Source organism: Rhagoletis zephyria, unplaced genomic scaffold (assembly GCF_001687245.7).
Source record: "Rhagoletis zephyria isolate East Lansing unplaced genomic scaffold, Rhagoletis_zephyria_1.1 Rzeph_scaffold_00490, whole genome shotgun sequence".
Classification (NCBI taxonomy): Eukaryota; Metazoa; Arthropoda; class Insecta; order Diptera; family Tephritidae; genus Rhagoletis; species Rhagoletis zephyria.
The window spans coordinates 68283-85314 of NW_016157574.1; the positions used below are offsets into that span (position 1 = coordinate 68283).

General features: G+C 32.4%; 1 protein-coding gene across 2 annotated transcripts in view; it reads right to left on the bottom strand.

Moving 5' to 3' along the window:
• Window positions 1-16723, bottom strand: part of kdn (citrate synthase) — a 35473-nt gene extending 18750 nt beyond the window's left edge. The window contains exons 1-2 of one of the 2 annotated variants that reach the window (XM_017611999.1): window positions 16574-16723; window positions 16033-16126 (exon numbers count right to left, since the gene is read on the bottom strand). In XM_017611999.1, the coding sequence (XP_017467488.1) occupies window positions 16033-16077 (45 nt within the window). In that variant the 5' untranslated portion in view covers window positions 16078-16126; window positions 16574-16723. Of the gene's footprint in view, window positions 1-16032; window positions 16127-16364; window positions 16464-16573 lie in introns of those variants that run through there. The other variant, XM_017612000.1, reaches the window with a different exon arrangement.
• Window positions 16724-17032: the final 309 nt, after the last annotated feature.

A 17032-nucleotide genomic window follows, 5' to 3' on the forward strand; every position in this document is an offset into this window, starting at 1 on the left:
CATATAACGGTAAATTTCAGAAATGCTTGAAACTTCAATATTTCGAAATTGAAGGACGCTAATTTACTCAAAATTGATACACCCCGGCTTACCATCTAGCGGAAGGTTTCGGAAAGGTGAAAAAACATATATTTAATACTTGCGCCGGGTATTTAATGTTCGGCTCCGCCCGAACTTAGACTTTCTTACTTGTTTTCCTTTGTTGTTCGTTTTCGTGTCAATTTCATAAAACGTATTTAAGGAAGATTTTCGGAATTTGCGGAGATTGCGGGTTTTATTGGGAGTATCGGGAAAGGATTTTGGTCCCGTCCTGCCCGCAAAATTTTTAAAGACCTTCCTGATACCGCCCATCCCGGCCACTTTGAAATCAGTACCATGGGTCCCGCGGGTCCCGATATCCCGCGCTCATCTCTAATACAAATATACTACATACATATGTATGTATGTATGCATGCACCAACATCGGAATCTGAAGTGTAAACAGTGAAACAGAATTTTCGCTAAAATGCAATAAATCAGTTTTACGTTTGTGTATAATATTCATTATCATCATCATGTGACATGGAAATCTACAACAAAGTACTCTAGACATAGCATTGTATGCGAAATGTTTACTTACTTTTGTCGGTGAGTGTGTATGGGAAAGTAACCCAGCTAAAAACTTTTTTACGCCAGAAGTGGATAGGTATGGAATCAGGAAAAAGTTATCAAACGCTTGCACACTTAATTCTACAGAGCATTTAGATGCATTTCTACATATTTTTTTTATATTTTTTTTTTTTTGTTTTTAGAACTTGATATGTTTTCCTCTCTGCCTTACGAGCAAATGAAATAAAGAAGTGAAGCAATGGTTACTCATTCTAAGGTTAGGACTTAGCATCAATTGCCTTTAGAAACGCTACCGAAATTTTTGCTGGGACGGTAAGAAAATTCACAGCTTAATGTTAATTAGTTTACAGTTTAAGATTGTATATACATATGTACTTATGTACATACATATGTATGACGAGGTTCGAAAACTCGGGCAACGGAATTTTTTTATTTTTTTGTTAAATTTTGTTATTAATTTAATTTATATCCTCTTTAATTTCAGTTCTCAAGGAAAATCACAAGAAATATTTTTAATTTTTTTTTGTTGGTTGAAAAGGTACTTTGCTTTGCTGTGCATTTTCGTGAAGAAATAAATATTCTAGCAATGTTTCTTCAGAGCTGCAAACTGACTTAAGAAATTTTTATAGAAGAAAAGTTCTTTTCCATTTCTTGTGGGTCATTTTACATGAATTTTTGGTTTTTTTTTTTTAGAACTGCAAACAGCCCTTTAAAAAGAAAAACTTTTTTCAATTTCATTGCATTTTTATACAAATAATTAAAATTATGTAAACTAGTCTTTCGAAAGGCAGAAAAGAGTTTTTAAGATAGTTGGCAGAAAGACTTTTGTTATTTGAAAGTTTGGTGAGTGAAAAGAGTTGCCAGAACTGCCCGGTTAGATTACGATAAAAAAGTGTGGCTAAGTATGTTCAAAACCAAATTCGATAAACCTAATATATATCGAGAAATTTATCGAAAATTGTATGCGTATTTCTATTGGTACAAATATCGATAAATATTATTGGTAGAAATATCGATTAATATTATATAAAGAACATACATCGATGTAATTTTATGATAAATGTTATGCTTATCGATAAATATTTTAACGTATTAGTAAAAACAAAAATTCATACATATGTGTATCGATAAGTTTTTCGATAATTACATTGTATATCGATAAAAAAGTGATTCATTCATTAAAAACTGCCTAAACCACATACTTTTAAAAGCTTATTTGATACAATTGCCATATGAATTTTCAAAAATATCGATAATAATTAAAAATGCAAGTAAGAGAATCGAAAGCCTGTTTCATATTAAATCCTCATGAGCGCCAAGCATATTCACAATTTTCGCAAGCAATATTGGAAGTTAAGGACTAAGAAATAAAGTAATGGCCTTATTCATAAAAAGTAAAGTAGCTTTATAAAAAGTTTTGTAAATTGAAAAATCAATGAAAACGTCAATTTATAAAACTCTTTAAACCTACTTTATTTTTTATGAATAAAGCCATAAATCTTTTGCGAAAAATTATAATTACGAATTGTGATAAAAAAAGAAAAATTTACAAGCGATAAAGTAAATTCGTTATGAAGTAAAAATATTCTTACCCAAAACACGGAAACGAAAAATAACTTAAAATTCAAGGCCGAATTCAATGTCCTGCAAAAGCTATCGATCGATAACTCAATGAAGTGTTCAGCGACTTTGAAAACTTTACTCGTAACGAGCGCACAGTGCAAGCCTTCGCGATCACTTCCCTTTTACAGGTTTTTTTTTTGGCTTGAAAATGTTTATTGTGCACTGAAATAATTTGGTAATCAACTTCAAGCAATTTTACATATTCATTGAGCACACAAAAGCTATAATTGCATTCAAAATAACAGAGGAGTAAAAATATGAAAAAAAAACACCATACTTAACTGTAACAAACGAAAGAGCGATAACTAAATGCACTTAGTACATACATATATAGATTCATATGTGGGGCGTTCCATACCAAAATGGACGGGATTCACACTTCATGTGCGAGGAAAAAATTTGAAAAAAATCACACATACACACATCGAAATTCTCTATGAAAATAAATATTTTGTAATTTTTTTTCTTGAAACATTTTTTGAAAATATGCCATCTCAAAAAAGATTGAACAAAAATCACAATGGTAGCTGTGAGTATTGCGCAATATTTAAGTATAGTATTATGGGGCGCACTCTACAATAAATGAAAGTGGAATGAGTACATTACAAATTTATGAATTGTTTTTAATTTTTTTTAGATTTTGAACGCCCCACGTACATGTTTGTATGTACATATATGTGTATGTATGTAGTTTATCTTGTTTATAAACGATCGTCACATGAATAATGCCACAAATTCTAAAGTAATTTGAAAACAAATGAGATCTATTATTAGATAGCACCTGGCTTTTTTTTTGTGAAAAACAAATAACACGCAAATGGCGGAAAATTTGAAAAGAAAAATTTAAGTGCAACAGCTAAACAAATAGTGAATTAGTGACACAGTGCACCGAAGCGGCAACTAAATGCTGGCCACAAATCCTCAAACATTAAAGGACCAGCAAGTCAGCTAATCAGCTGACAAAACTACAACAGCTATGTGCCATACATATGTACATATGCATGTATGTTTGTACAGTAGCTAAATGCTGAGATTTTTTCGGCGTATTGACGTCATTCAAAGCTTTTTTGCACGCGCTAATAGTTTTATCTTATCGCAACTAAATTAACTCTAAATTAACTATAACACCGCTTGCTGACTTGCAGTTCGTAAGGGGCATTTATTTCTTAATATTCTCGCTGCAATAGTAACTTTATGACGTTTCACTCGAATGCATTTCGAGCTTGCTGGTATTCGTATTATGTTTTGTATAGTTTCGAGTGCCGTGTCAGTTGACAGCTGCTTCACACAAGGCTATGCGCGACAGATGTGCTGGAGTGCGAGCCGATAATTTGTGTGTTTAGTGGCAGTTAAAATTTACTTTCATACGATTTTAAATGAGCTTTAAAATTCAGCAGCTTGTTTTAGAATGCATCTAGCGTAGCTAAAGTACTTACATATTTTTGAGTTTTAGTAAATTGATAGTTGCAATTGCTTTTGCGTGCAAACGGCGAGTTACATAAGACCCAAGAATAATAAAGTGATGCGCACGACATGTGTGACAAAATAATTGTAGGTTATGAATTATGGTATTATAATACTGCACTGGATGCTTTTATCATATGAAATGTCATGAGAGAGTAAAATATGTATAAATCAAAAAATTAAATATTTGTTAAAAAAAATATTGAGAAGGAAAATATGTACATAAGATAACATAAAATTTTTAATATAACATAAGTTAACTTAACTTAACATGAAATGAGATAACATAAAGTTATATTACTTTAATTAATTGTTTTATTAAATTAAATTAAGATTGCAATTTTTGTAATACAAATAAAAATAACAAATATATAAAAAAATGTAAGAAAATTAAAACAGAAAAAAAAAATTTTAAATTAAATTTATTTTATTTCACATACTTTCATTTTTTAAATAAATTTTATTTTGTAGAAAATTATGTTTTTGACATTTTGTTGTATTTCTGCTATTTAAAATTTTTTATATATTTTTTATTTTTATTAAAAAAAATAATTTTTTTTTTTTAATTTAAATCTTTTATTATTGGGGCATTCCATTGTCACTGCTGGCACATCCAGAATGTGATTAACTGTGAATTAAAACTATCTCCTCGGAACTTATAGTAAAATATGTATATTGTTTGACATAGATAAATAACTAATGTACGGAATTCCTTTAAAAAAAATACCAAACAATTTCTAAGATCTTTGTAGATATTATTCGAATGAATGCGAATCGTTGTAGACTGAAAAGTTCCTTTATTTTACCTTTGTGCACTCAAGTAAGAGTTTTAGCCGGAGCACTTAATTTTCAAGGCAGATTTTTTATTTTTTTTTGAAAATATATACTATACGCCTTCGTTTTCATTAAAATTTAGGCTGATGTAATATTCATAGCTACATATATAAAAATAAAAAAAAATATTTAAAATGCTGACAGGTCTTTGTGGCTGGGTTAAAACTAATTATGTATGTTAATTTTATTAATATTTTTCAACAATTTGTTGAGATACAGACATTTAGCTATGATTATTTGGTTAAATAGTAGAATTATGGAATTTTAAAAAATATATTGTTTTCCTCGTTTGCATGGAATGTTCCTTTAATTCATTTAATGTTTTTTTTTAAGTAAAATATAATCTAACATGACATGATATGAAATAACATGTACATATACTATAACTTCCTTCAATTAATTTGAAAATTATACAAATAAAAATAAAACAAAAATAACACAGGTTTACAAAAAAAAAATTNAAATATTTGTTAAAAAAAATATTGAGAAGGAAAATATGTACATAAGATAACATAAAATTTTTAATATAACATAAGTTAACTTAACTTAACATGAAATGAGATAACATAAAGTTATATTACTTTAATTAATTGTTTTATTAAATTAAATTAAGATTGCAATTTTTGTAATACAAATAAAAATAACAAATATATAAAAAAATGTAAGAAAATTAAAACAGAAAAAAAAATTTTAAATTAAATTATTATTTTATTAAATTAAAAAAAAATGTATGCATATTAAACCAAACCTATGTATATATCCATGGGCGTAGCCAGGTAGGGGCAGGGGGGTGCTCGAGCCCCCCTAACTTTAAAATTTTCCTTATATATACATATATATATATATATATATAATAGTACCCTGAAATGCCAGCTTAATAGGGTCGATCCCCCCCTTAAATTTCATTCTGGCTACGCCGATGTATATATCCCTATGTTATTCGACACGCTGAATGCGAATCCGAGGTCTGTTAGCCTCCATCACGTCTGGTTCGTGGTCAGTTGAAGGTCAAGTAGGGAAAAATTCATTGAATAAACCTGAAAATTCATATCCATAAGGTTTTACATTCGCTGAACCCGAATCCGAGTTCCGTTAACCTCCATAATGTCAGCTTCCAGGTCATTTGAAGGTCAAACAGGACATAAAATTTTTCAATAAAAATTAAAAAAAAAGTGTTTTTTTTTGTCACTGAAACCGATTCCTCAAGGTCATCTGAAGGTCATGCCAAGGTTTATTCAATGAATTTTTCCCTACTTGATCTTCAAATGACCACGAACCTGACGTGATGGAGGCTAACGGACCTCGGACTCGCATCAGCATGTCGAATAACATAGGGATATATAGGTTTGGTTTAATATGCATACACTTTTGTTTTTTTTTAAACCTGTGTAATCGAAATAAAACCAAAGAAAATTAAAATATAACGAAATAAATAATATATAATATTCAAGCATACATATGTACATATTTTTATATTTTTATTAAAACGTTTCATATCATATGTATATTTTTGACACTTTCTTATTTTTTCATTTTTTATAATTTATCTCATCTTATTTTTATAATAAAAATATATTTTTTTAATTGTGAGTTTTGTTTTATTTTTTCTTTAATTTTTTTATTTTCTCATATAAAAATAAAATAAAGGAAAATTGTATTAAAATCAAAAATAATGAAAATTTAACAAATATTTAAAATAAAATAAAATTTACTTTAAGGAAAAAAATAAATTAAAANAATAATGAAAATTTAACAAATATTTAAAATAAAATAAAATTTACTTTAAGAAAAAAAATTAAAACAATTAAAAATAAAAAAGAGCAGTAGCGGAAATTACGAATTTAAACAAAACAAAATTAATCGAAATAAAATAAACATGCATATCTGCTTAATTTCTCGCTCTCAATATAATTCGAGCAAACGTCGAATGCCACTCTGAACCACATTACAAAAGCATGCTTGTGGTGCTTAACGCTTGCATATATTTTCGCTCCACACTGCGTCAGCAAAATTAATAACAGTCGCTGCCAATTTATAGCATGAACAAAAATTCACGAAAGCTTTAAAATTTTTGATTTTTGCGGAATTCTTTTTGCTTCAGCTAAATTTTCTTTTACATTTTGTACGTCATGTTTACGTAACAGAAGCTCTTCGCGTACTAAATTTGTATGTAGATATGTTTGTAATAATGTATATATGTATTTATGACATTGTTGTTGTGGTTGCCTTTTTCTTGTTACGTTGTATTTTGTGCGAAAAATCAATAAATCACAGAAAAAATTTAAGCATAGTAAAGAGAAAAGCAGTGCAGGGTTGATATTGAAGGTGATTGAGAGGGGATGAATGAGCGCGTTAGAGTGCGAGATGCCAAAGGTGAAGGGGAAGAGAAAGAGCATGATGCCGTCCTTTGTTTTACAAATGGATATTTGCAAATATTTTTGCCGGCTATTGCGATTTACATAAACATGCAAATGTTGCAAGGGATTTAAGATTAAGATAATTTTATAAAATAATTTTAAATTCGATTAAGTAATCTCTTTTTAAGTTACTTTGAACTCTAACAGCATTAAATTCGAAAAGTTTTTTTTTAATTAGAATTTGCATTTAATTGTTGAAACTATCAGATTTTTCACTAAAAAGTCAAATTTCGATAATTGAACTAAACCTGTAAAAAATTGTTGGCAACGCTGTTGCATACTAAACCAGTTAAATGCTCACTAACAGCTCATTGCTCCCAAAAAACATACCGCGCACGACTGCTAATATTTTATAAGAAATGTCAATGTGCTAATTTTAATAAAAAAAAACGCACGAATATTGAATGAATATGCAAGTTCAAGTCATTGATTCCTAAATTATGCATAATGCACACGAACACGCTCCGCTGCACACATACATACTGGTTGCCCGCAGCGTGGGTTAGTAGAAACCTGATTTGTAAACGCAGTTTTTTTTTAATTTTTCACAACAATAAATTATGAACTGTTGCAAAAAGTTACTTTCCGTCATCACACGCGCCAGTTCTATTTAATCTTATTTTTTTTTGCTGTCACTTTAATAGAATAATTGGCATTTGCCCGCCTTAAGTCGTAAATCATTTAATTTAAAATGAGTCAAGCGGATAAAATGCACTGTTAAAGCCGCCGTTAAATGTTGCATGTGTAAGAAAAGTCGACCATGTCGGAACAATAAAGTAAGTTAAGTAACATAATGTTGACATGTATCTGAGAGAATTGAGAAAAAATCGATGCGATTTGCGACTAATTATCAACTGCCAGCGAGGTAAAATGTGGGTTCAAGTGCGCATCAATCACCACGTATTCAATTTACATAAGACGGGAAAAAAATGTTACCGAAAATTGTTGACTGAAAATTTTAAATATCCTCGAGTACACATAAAAAATAAATTAAATTTTTTAAATCAACTGTGCCAATAGAGATGTTTGCTATAACGAAGCACCAACAAATTTGTGCAATTTTTTTTTAATTGTTTTTTTTAAATGTTTTTCTCTTAAGGAACNAAGTAACATAATGTTGACATGTATCTGAGAGAATTGAGAAAAAATCGATGGTTAAAAAAGTATTTTCAAATAAATACTTAAGTACATATGGTAATAAAAATGAAATAAATTTAATACACGAAAAATAAAATTAAATGATATATAAAATATATAAATATATAATTAAAAATTAAATAAATTAAAATAAAACCAATCAAAAAAATAATCAATCACAAAACTGTATCACTTATACAACAAAAGAATCGACTATCTTTAAATTTCCTGGCTTCATTTGTATGTACGTACATACCTTTCGAACTAAAGCTTTATAAATGCAAAAAAATTCAATAAGTGTATGAAAAACAACACTTGAAAGCGCGCTCAATACTTTCATCATTTTAACATCGTTCGCAATCTACTGTCTGTGGGTAATAAATTTTTCGAAGGTTAATGAGTTGTTTTGTAAGCTCGAAACAGACTTGCAATTGGCATTTTTGGCCTTTACTTACTTATCTCATCGAACTCTCGGCTTTGACAAGTGTTATGCTTGTAAGATATTTACACAAGGGCAATTGCAATTTTAATTTTTGCACTTTGCTTTTTCTTTTTTATATTTATTTATTTTTTTTATCGTTTTTATGCATTTTTTTTTTGCATTTCGCACTGTCGTTATTTACTTTTGCAATAATAAATATCAGCGCTCAAATTTGCGACTAATTATCAACTGCCAGCGAGGTAAAATGTGGGTTCAAGTGCGCATCAATCACCACGTATTCAATTTACATAAGACGGTAAAAAAATGTTATCGAAAATTGTTGACTGAAAATAGTAAATATCCACGAGTACACAGAAAAGGTAAATTAAATTTTTTAAATCAACTGTGCTAATAGAGATGGTTGCTTTAACGAAGCACCAACAAATTTGTGCAATTTTTTTTTAAATTGTTTATTTGAAATGTTTTTCTCTTAATGAACATTTTTTTAAATTTTTTATTTATTTTGTTCTGCTTTCCTTTTTATTAAGTTGTTACACGCGTATTATTGATTATATTATAATATTATGATTTTTTATTTATTTAAATTTTTTTATAATTGTTTATCTTATTTTATTTTGTTTTTTATTTTTTTTACTATTTTATTTTACGTTGCTTTGTTTTATTTTCCTTACTTTTTATTTTGAATTCCTTTTTTTGTTCGCTTTATGCGCTCTGCACTGGTCGGGGGCGCTAGTCTCTGAACTACCTTCCCCGAGTGTGGGACTTAACTTTTAATTCAGTTTTATTTTATTTTTATTTTTTTTAATTTAATTTTATACTTCAATAAAAATTATATTTTTTATTAATTTTATTTTATTTCATTTTTTTTTGTTCTATTTATTTTTTTTGTTCTATTCCATTTTACTTTATTGAATTGAATTGAATTGAATTTAATTTTATTCTATTTTATTTTATTTTATTCTATTTTATTTTATGTTGTTTTATTTTATTTTATTTCACTTCGTTTCATTTCATTATATTTCACAAAAGCTTTATGGTTTAATAATGTTATTTCTATTCTATTCTATTTTATTCTATTGTGTTTTATTTTATTTTATTTCATTTCATTTTATTCGAATCTATTTCATTTATTTTATTTTATATTATTTTATTTTATTTCGCCTATTTTTATTTTAAATTACTTCTACCCTATTTTTAAATTTGAATAAATTTTATTACAACGTTTAATTCACTTTTTAATTTAATTTAATTTTATATTTTTTTGTTTTTGTTTTATTTTCCTTTCTTTTAATTTTTATTTACGCGACAAAGAGCGTGACATGCCGGCCATTGCGTGCTTGCTCTCATTTTCTGACGCATGGCAAGTGACCGCTTTGACAGGAGTAGCAGAGGTCATGCCTGCACTCATGCCTTTCATCAAAAAAAAGGGATGAAAGCGTAATAATGCCATAGAAATACGTAAAAGAAAAACGAATAGGAAGCCAAAAATAAGAAAATTAGAAAGATAATAAACAAATACATGCGTCATATTAATGAAGTATTGTCGTTATGGTGTGATCCTAAAGGACGAGCCCCCAAAAAGCACCATNAAGAAAATTAGAAAGATAATAAACAAATACATGCGTCATATTAATGAAGTGTTGTCGTTATGGTGTGATCCTAAAGGACGAGCCCCCCAAAAAGCACCACGCCCAAGTACCGAACAGCCGCAGTGTGGGAGTAGAGCGCTTCAGTTGTTAAGCTGAACAGCACGTGTGCACTTTAGGTATTCCTCAATTGAGTCGGCAGAAGTTCATTAAATGATAGTGAACTTGCTTACATAAACAAACATATAACAAATAAGGTTGTTCTATGGAAAGATGATAATAAGAGGCATGGAAAATATTCTTGACCGACAAGCGTAAGGCACGTGATTAAGGATTTTTAGTGGTCTGCCAATAGATGTAGCTCCATACTCAGAATTCCGATTCTCGTAGATCACCATTCTTGATTAAGAATGGCAATGCGAAATTCGGTTAATAATAATTCGTGATACCTTTAACTTTGATTAATTTTTTTTTGCAATTTTGGATGCCACATACATAGATCACTAATCACTGGCGCTGAAAGAACCCAGCAACATGCAATCGAAGTAGTTCCTCGTGGGATGCCATAGACTTCTGCCGACTACAGAACGGATATGGAGTCGTACGTATACCCACCTTTCAACTCGAAAGTGCCAGATTTATGGCCCAGCATGCGGACAAAATGTTCATGACCTCCGACATCACTTTTCATGCACTTCGACATTAATTAACCTTAACTACAGTTAATCGGATGCTCAAAACAAAGTTCCGTAGCGATCTGATGTCCACTCCGGAGAGTTACTCGGGAGTAATAACGAAACATGCTCCGAGGTGTTTAAATCGCTGTCTAGCAAAAGCCGGCCAACTGAGAAGGAATTGTTAAGATCATTCCACCTCGTCCTTAAGTGGGTTCTCAAAGGACAGTGTCCGTTCAGCACACCTGTAAGAATCGAGAACTAGCGCTTAGCCAGCTGCAGAAGCCCCCTTCACTATCTGCGGCCAACAACCGGCCAGAAAGAGCTTGCAACAATGTATGTTGGGATTTTTGCCCAACTCTCGCTGAGTCGACTTTTAGCAAATCTGTCCAGGAGTAGGCCGCAAGTTTAATAGTCTAAATAAAATCCCAGCAACTTGATTGCAGCTTGACTATCAGAGTAGATATTTACTCTTCTAATCGCCAAAACATCGGTGTGTAGCTAATCGGCTGCCTCTTTTATGGCGGCTAGATCNCTCTCAGAGAGCACAAATGAAAGGCATCTATCGGAGGATGCTGGGTACAAGGCACTTTATATCTACTAGTAAATTGTAAGAGCTCAACCTTTTATCAGGACAACGGAAACTCGATGTTGCTTATTATCGGCGATTTCTTTTTTGGTCGCTCTCTCCATACAAGCTTCTAGTTGCCGCAACAAAAGTTTCCGTGTCTGAACATCGACCAAGTAAATACCATCAATCAGCGCAAAGGCTTAAGTATCAAGCGTTGAGATAAAAATACGCAGTCACTTGGTGTACAATTTTTTTCACTTCAGTTGCTTTTAACATATTGCTGTTTACTTTATATTCTTTTTTCAAATTAGCACAAGCATTAGTATTGCGCACGAGCCAAAAGGCCAACGATATACAAAGTGCTCTACATATGTACGTATGTATGTATGTACATAGAAAAAATAGTGGACGTAGTACGGCGATGAGTGTTGCCACACATAAGCATTTCCTAACAAAACTGGTAGGTTATTTTCCATTTGGTAGGTTGGTAGGCTAGGTTGGATTTTGGTAGGTTTCGTGACAATGAGTAAGAGTTATGTACTCGCGAAAAATAGAAAATATATATGTATCTCCTAACATTTTAGCAACCTTATTTACACGAATATTTCATCGGTGCGTTCGTATAATAGCGTTCGCAAACATGTAAACATACCTGATTCGTAAGTGCAAACGAATACACTTATTATTGCCAATATGAATGAACATGAATATCCATATATACTTTATGACGTACTTAGGCCCAGATTCCAGAAAAGTATGCCAATGGGCTCGTACCCAGCCATATTCCAGAGGAAGGTATTTGCAATAGAAGTCTGTGTTCGCAAAATGTCTTCGGTTAAGGACAAATGTTAAAGGCCTTATACGCTTTTAGAACGGCATCAAGGCTTGCGGACTCTTGAACCACCTGAGAGCCCACAACAGTGTAGCGCTGTGCTAGTTTCCGGGACATGAAGGATTTAAAGGCAACGAAAATGCTGACTGTCTCGCAAAGCATGGAGCCGAAATGCCCTTGCATGGTTCCGAGCCATTCTGCGGCACATCTAATGGATACACTGCACAACTACTTAGAAGCTGGGAAGAATCTCAGATTGCTGCCCACAGGCGGAAGGCAAAGATACTAAGGCAAGCCACACTGCAAGTTAAGGTACCATTTTAATCAAATGGCGCTTTCTGTAGAGACGGACCGTAGGTTCTGTGGGCTGGTTGAGGAAACTCCAGAATATATTCTATGAGGTACCGATGAAACATCAATCGTCGGCTGATACACCTTGGAGAACGATTGTCTTCTCCATCTAAAATTTGGAATATGGCACTGTCCAAAGTGCGAATAGCCTAAGGTTGCAGTGATTACAATTAGGGTTTAGTACAATAGATCTTCTTAGGTCGCGTACGTCATACAGTAAAATGAATTGTTATACGTAGTTAGTTTTGTTTTTATTTAACCAGCTGTGTTTTAGTTTTACTAAATGTTAAGTTATCTATATTTTTAATAAATTTGACATTGAAAAAAATATTCAAGACTCAACAAAATTTTTTTGTAGGTTTTGGTTGATTTTGATAGGAAGTTTTGGTAGGAAAAAAATGTGTCTGTGGCAACACTGACGGCGATGGTTACGCAACGGCACAGCGCACAGCGATAAAAAGAGACAAAAAATAAAAAAGAGAAAAAAATAAAAATATGAAAATAGCAAAACAAAAACAATTTTACACCTTTGCGCTACCTAATCTTATCAGACGGGAAGCACAGGCTAGCTGTGATAAGGGTGTTAGATATGTAGTGTAGGCCCGGCCATAAAAATAGTTGGTCAAGTGTTTATAAGATATAAAAACAAAAGCAACAAAATAAAACGCAATTTAAAAGTGGGCGGCGTGGCAGCATTTGCATACCAATATCTACTGTATGGCCAATACTACATACATATGTATGTATGTATTTAAAACGAAAATGCGAAGGGCATATTTTTGCGATAATCACATATTGTATTTTATTAAGAATTATGGAACTTTTTTTCCAACTCGAATGGCGACTATAAACACTTAAAACTGAATGTTGTTTGATTAAAAAAGTTATTAAAATTTTATTTCCCTAATCGCATGCAAACTTACATACCACATACATATGTACATACGTAGGTGCGGTGAGTGCAAAAATTTCAATTGAGTTTTGTGTCATAAAAAAAAAACGAGTAATTTTTAGCAAAAAAAAAACGACTTCAATTCTCATTAGCATGGGACCACCTCTGAGACACTACCTTTCCGATGCAAAAGGAATTACTGAAATTGGGTGACGTGGTCCAAAGTTATGCGGTAACATACATAAAAAAAAATAAAATATTCCGACGAACTGATAACCTCCTCCTTTTTTGGAAGTCGGTTAAAAAATACCTCAGGCGATTCGATGATTTTTATCAATCACACGTACAATAAAAATAATAGCGAGGGCATAAAATTTAGTTATGAATTAAAATTTTTCCACTGCCACTCGTTATTTTTTTTTGCATAATCTCTAATTCTTCTTTTGCACAGCGGGTTGCTTATGTAATGTTAAGAAAATTTCTCGCTTGCTTGCCTGCTTTGCGTGTACAAATTGCGTCGCCGTCGACCGCGTCACACACAAAATGACAAACGAAAGCGCCAACGCTACCGATAACGAGTGCGCGCGCTCTACTAAACGTTCGTACGGTTCTTCGCTTTTGTTTGTTTTGTTGGCTTCTTAATCACGAGTTTGCAAACAACAACTAAAAAAGCAGAAAAATTATTGGTTTTTCACCAATGCCAACAAAGCACAGATGTTTGCTATGGCAGAATGGCTGGATTTCCAGTAATAAATATATTTTCCCACGCTATTTATGCACATATGTACATCGTTGACATTTGTAAAAACGAGTAAGACTGCATAAATGAAGTACGTATGTAAAGACGGAAGCTCCACTAGCATGCAGCCGGCTATAACATTAAATGGACGAGTGAGTAGATAGCAGCGCTGCTAGCGGGTATGCAGAAGAGTGTGAGAGCGGCGTACGTGTAGAGCAGAGCTGCGAATAGTGGCAAAGTATAAATTAAACTAAAATAATCTTAATTTGCACAGCTGCAGAAATTTCAATGCAAATAAAAGGATTAAGAAGGTGTCAATAAATTATAATTTCTAACATAATTAAGTTAGCCTTCAATGTTCAATCAACAGAGCGTATAAATGATTCGATTAGAGAGCTCTGTCGCCGCTTACAATGGCAATGGCTATGACAGCGACTGCAACAGAGATGTGTACGCCTCCGACGTGGGAAAATGGCGCTTAATGCAGAGGAAAAGGAAGCAATAAATGGCGGTGCGGCAAGAAAAAAGCGGAAGGTGTAAATGGAGAAATGAAAGTGCAATGTTATTCGGCAACAACAGCGTATTAGCAGGGCATTCGTTGAATTGAATGTTGGAACTGCAAAAAATTGTCCTACTGTGTACGTGCAGGCGCTGACGGTGACGCTGACGTCGTTGCCTAACAAAAATGCAGAGATGTAAAACGAGAAAATGAAATAGGTAGGATTAAGTAAAAAAAAAAATATAAAAATAAAAATAACAAAATTCAAATTAATTAAGAAACAAAGAAAAATTAACTAATTAAAATTAAATATGTATGTACATAATATGTATTTATACCTATAACTTGAAAAAAATGTTATCTAATAAGGTTAAATCAAATAAAACCAAAAATGTAAGATAAAAAATTAAAAAATATAATATAAAAAATGGAAAAAATAAAATATAAATAAAAAAATGAAAAGAAATATATACCATACCCCTGAGAAAAAGAACACCAACAAATTAGATAAAAAATTAATTAATAAAAAATAAAAATATATTTAATTAAAATTCGTTGGTGGGTGCATATATGTATGTATCGCTAATTTTTAACGCTTTTTTTGTGTTGCCTTTTGTTTAATTTTGCAATTTTTCTCTTTTTTTCCGTCTTCAAAAGCAAATCCGGGGAGAAAAGTTCGAGAACGCTGCGAGTTAAAAAAAATCTACATAACCAACATAATGCTTTGACGCCGCGCCGTGGCTGCAGCACCCCGCATTGCTGCCGTTCATCACCCCTATGTCATGTGGTCGTGCGCGCGCTCTTTTTCGTCGCCACCAACCACTCACTCGCAGTACTACACTCATCATTCAAGATTTTCATTTAAAACGAAAAGAAAAAAGACCTTTTATGTAAAGTAGATTTGCTGGCTGACTCTTCTTCTTCTTAAGCCTTTACAATTCTGCTGCGTGTTATGCAAACTTTGCTGCGAACCGCGTGCACTCATTTTATTTGCATTTACTACTTTTACAACAATGCTGGCTTAACTATACATTTTGCAGGCGCTGGTGAAGCGCAAATTACAAAAACAATTAAATACCTACATACATACATACGTATGTACAAATGTAGTTTGCCCTCATCGACCGTCGTCGCCCATGTGCTAAGTCCACTGCTACTACACCAGCGTACTTTTGCTGTCGCTGCGACGTCAGTGTTACTTTTATTTCGACTTCCCCTCACTTTACTCTAACTGCCTTTCTTAAAAACGTTTATGTTTTCTTCTTAACACTTTTACATGATTTCCCATTCACCGCCCCCTTCCCCCATTCACTTTCATCCGCTTAACAACTACAGAAGTACTCATATTAATTTATTACTCACCTGCGCTTCAGGCAGCTTACGCGTTGAAATACGATAGATCGACATTTTCCACGTTCAATTGAAATGTGTCAGCAGCGGCGTGTAAATCTTAACTCTTTCGTTGAGTAGAAAAAAAGAACAAAAAAATCAGTTAAAAGTCCAGTGCAAGGAAATGAACAAAATGTAAGAAAATGCTAGCATTAAACTCTCGTTAAGCGTCCAAAATTAACCAAATACTAATTTTTCTTTGACCAAAACGAAAACTGTTACGTAGCACACGCGCTTATATTCACAAAATTTTCCAATTTCTTTGCCTCTTTTTTTATTTTACTTTTATTTAACACAATTATTACAAAACTGTGTAGTGTGCTCTCCGAACTGCAGAATTTTTTCTTTTGTTTGTGTATGCATGTACGAAAGCGGATTTTACACTGCCCTTCAACTGCACGCACACACACACACACACATAACAGTTCAAGCCCAGAAGGAATCACACTTGATTTTACCCAAAAAAAAAAATACTGCATGTGATTTATTGGGCCGAGTGACTGCCTAAACTTACTGCCTAGTGTTGGAACTGTTGGACCGGAGCGACCACACGGTTCGACCAAACGACAACTGACTAGGTGAAAGAACAAACTGTGGGCAATGGATTCGGCTTTTTCCACTGATACCGCTCACTACGCTGGCTGCTAATGTCGCACTAATGTGTAGTGTGTATGTGGGTGTTCGACATTGCCAGACCACATTTTGTTTTCGATCTTAAAATGCAACAGTGTGTCTTAAATTTGACAGTTCTCTCCCTTTCTCATGACAAATCAGCTGTTTTCATCAAAGATAACTCTGGATGCGAAATTCTTGTTCTCATGAGAGCGAACGTTTAAATGTGTGCATTTCTTATAAGGCAAATTAAAATATATACATAGTATGTAAACACACACATATGTATGTATGATTTTTTTTAATTTTCCATTGGGGTCCATTTACTTGCCATGACTAGCCACTAGTCGCATGCCGGACG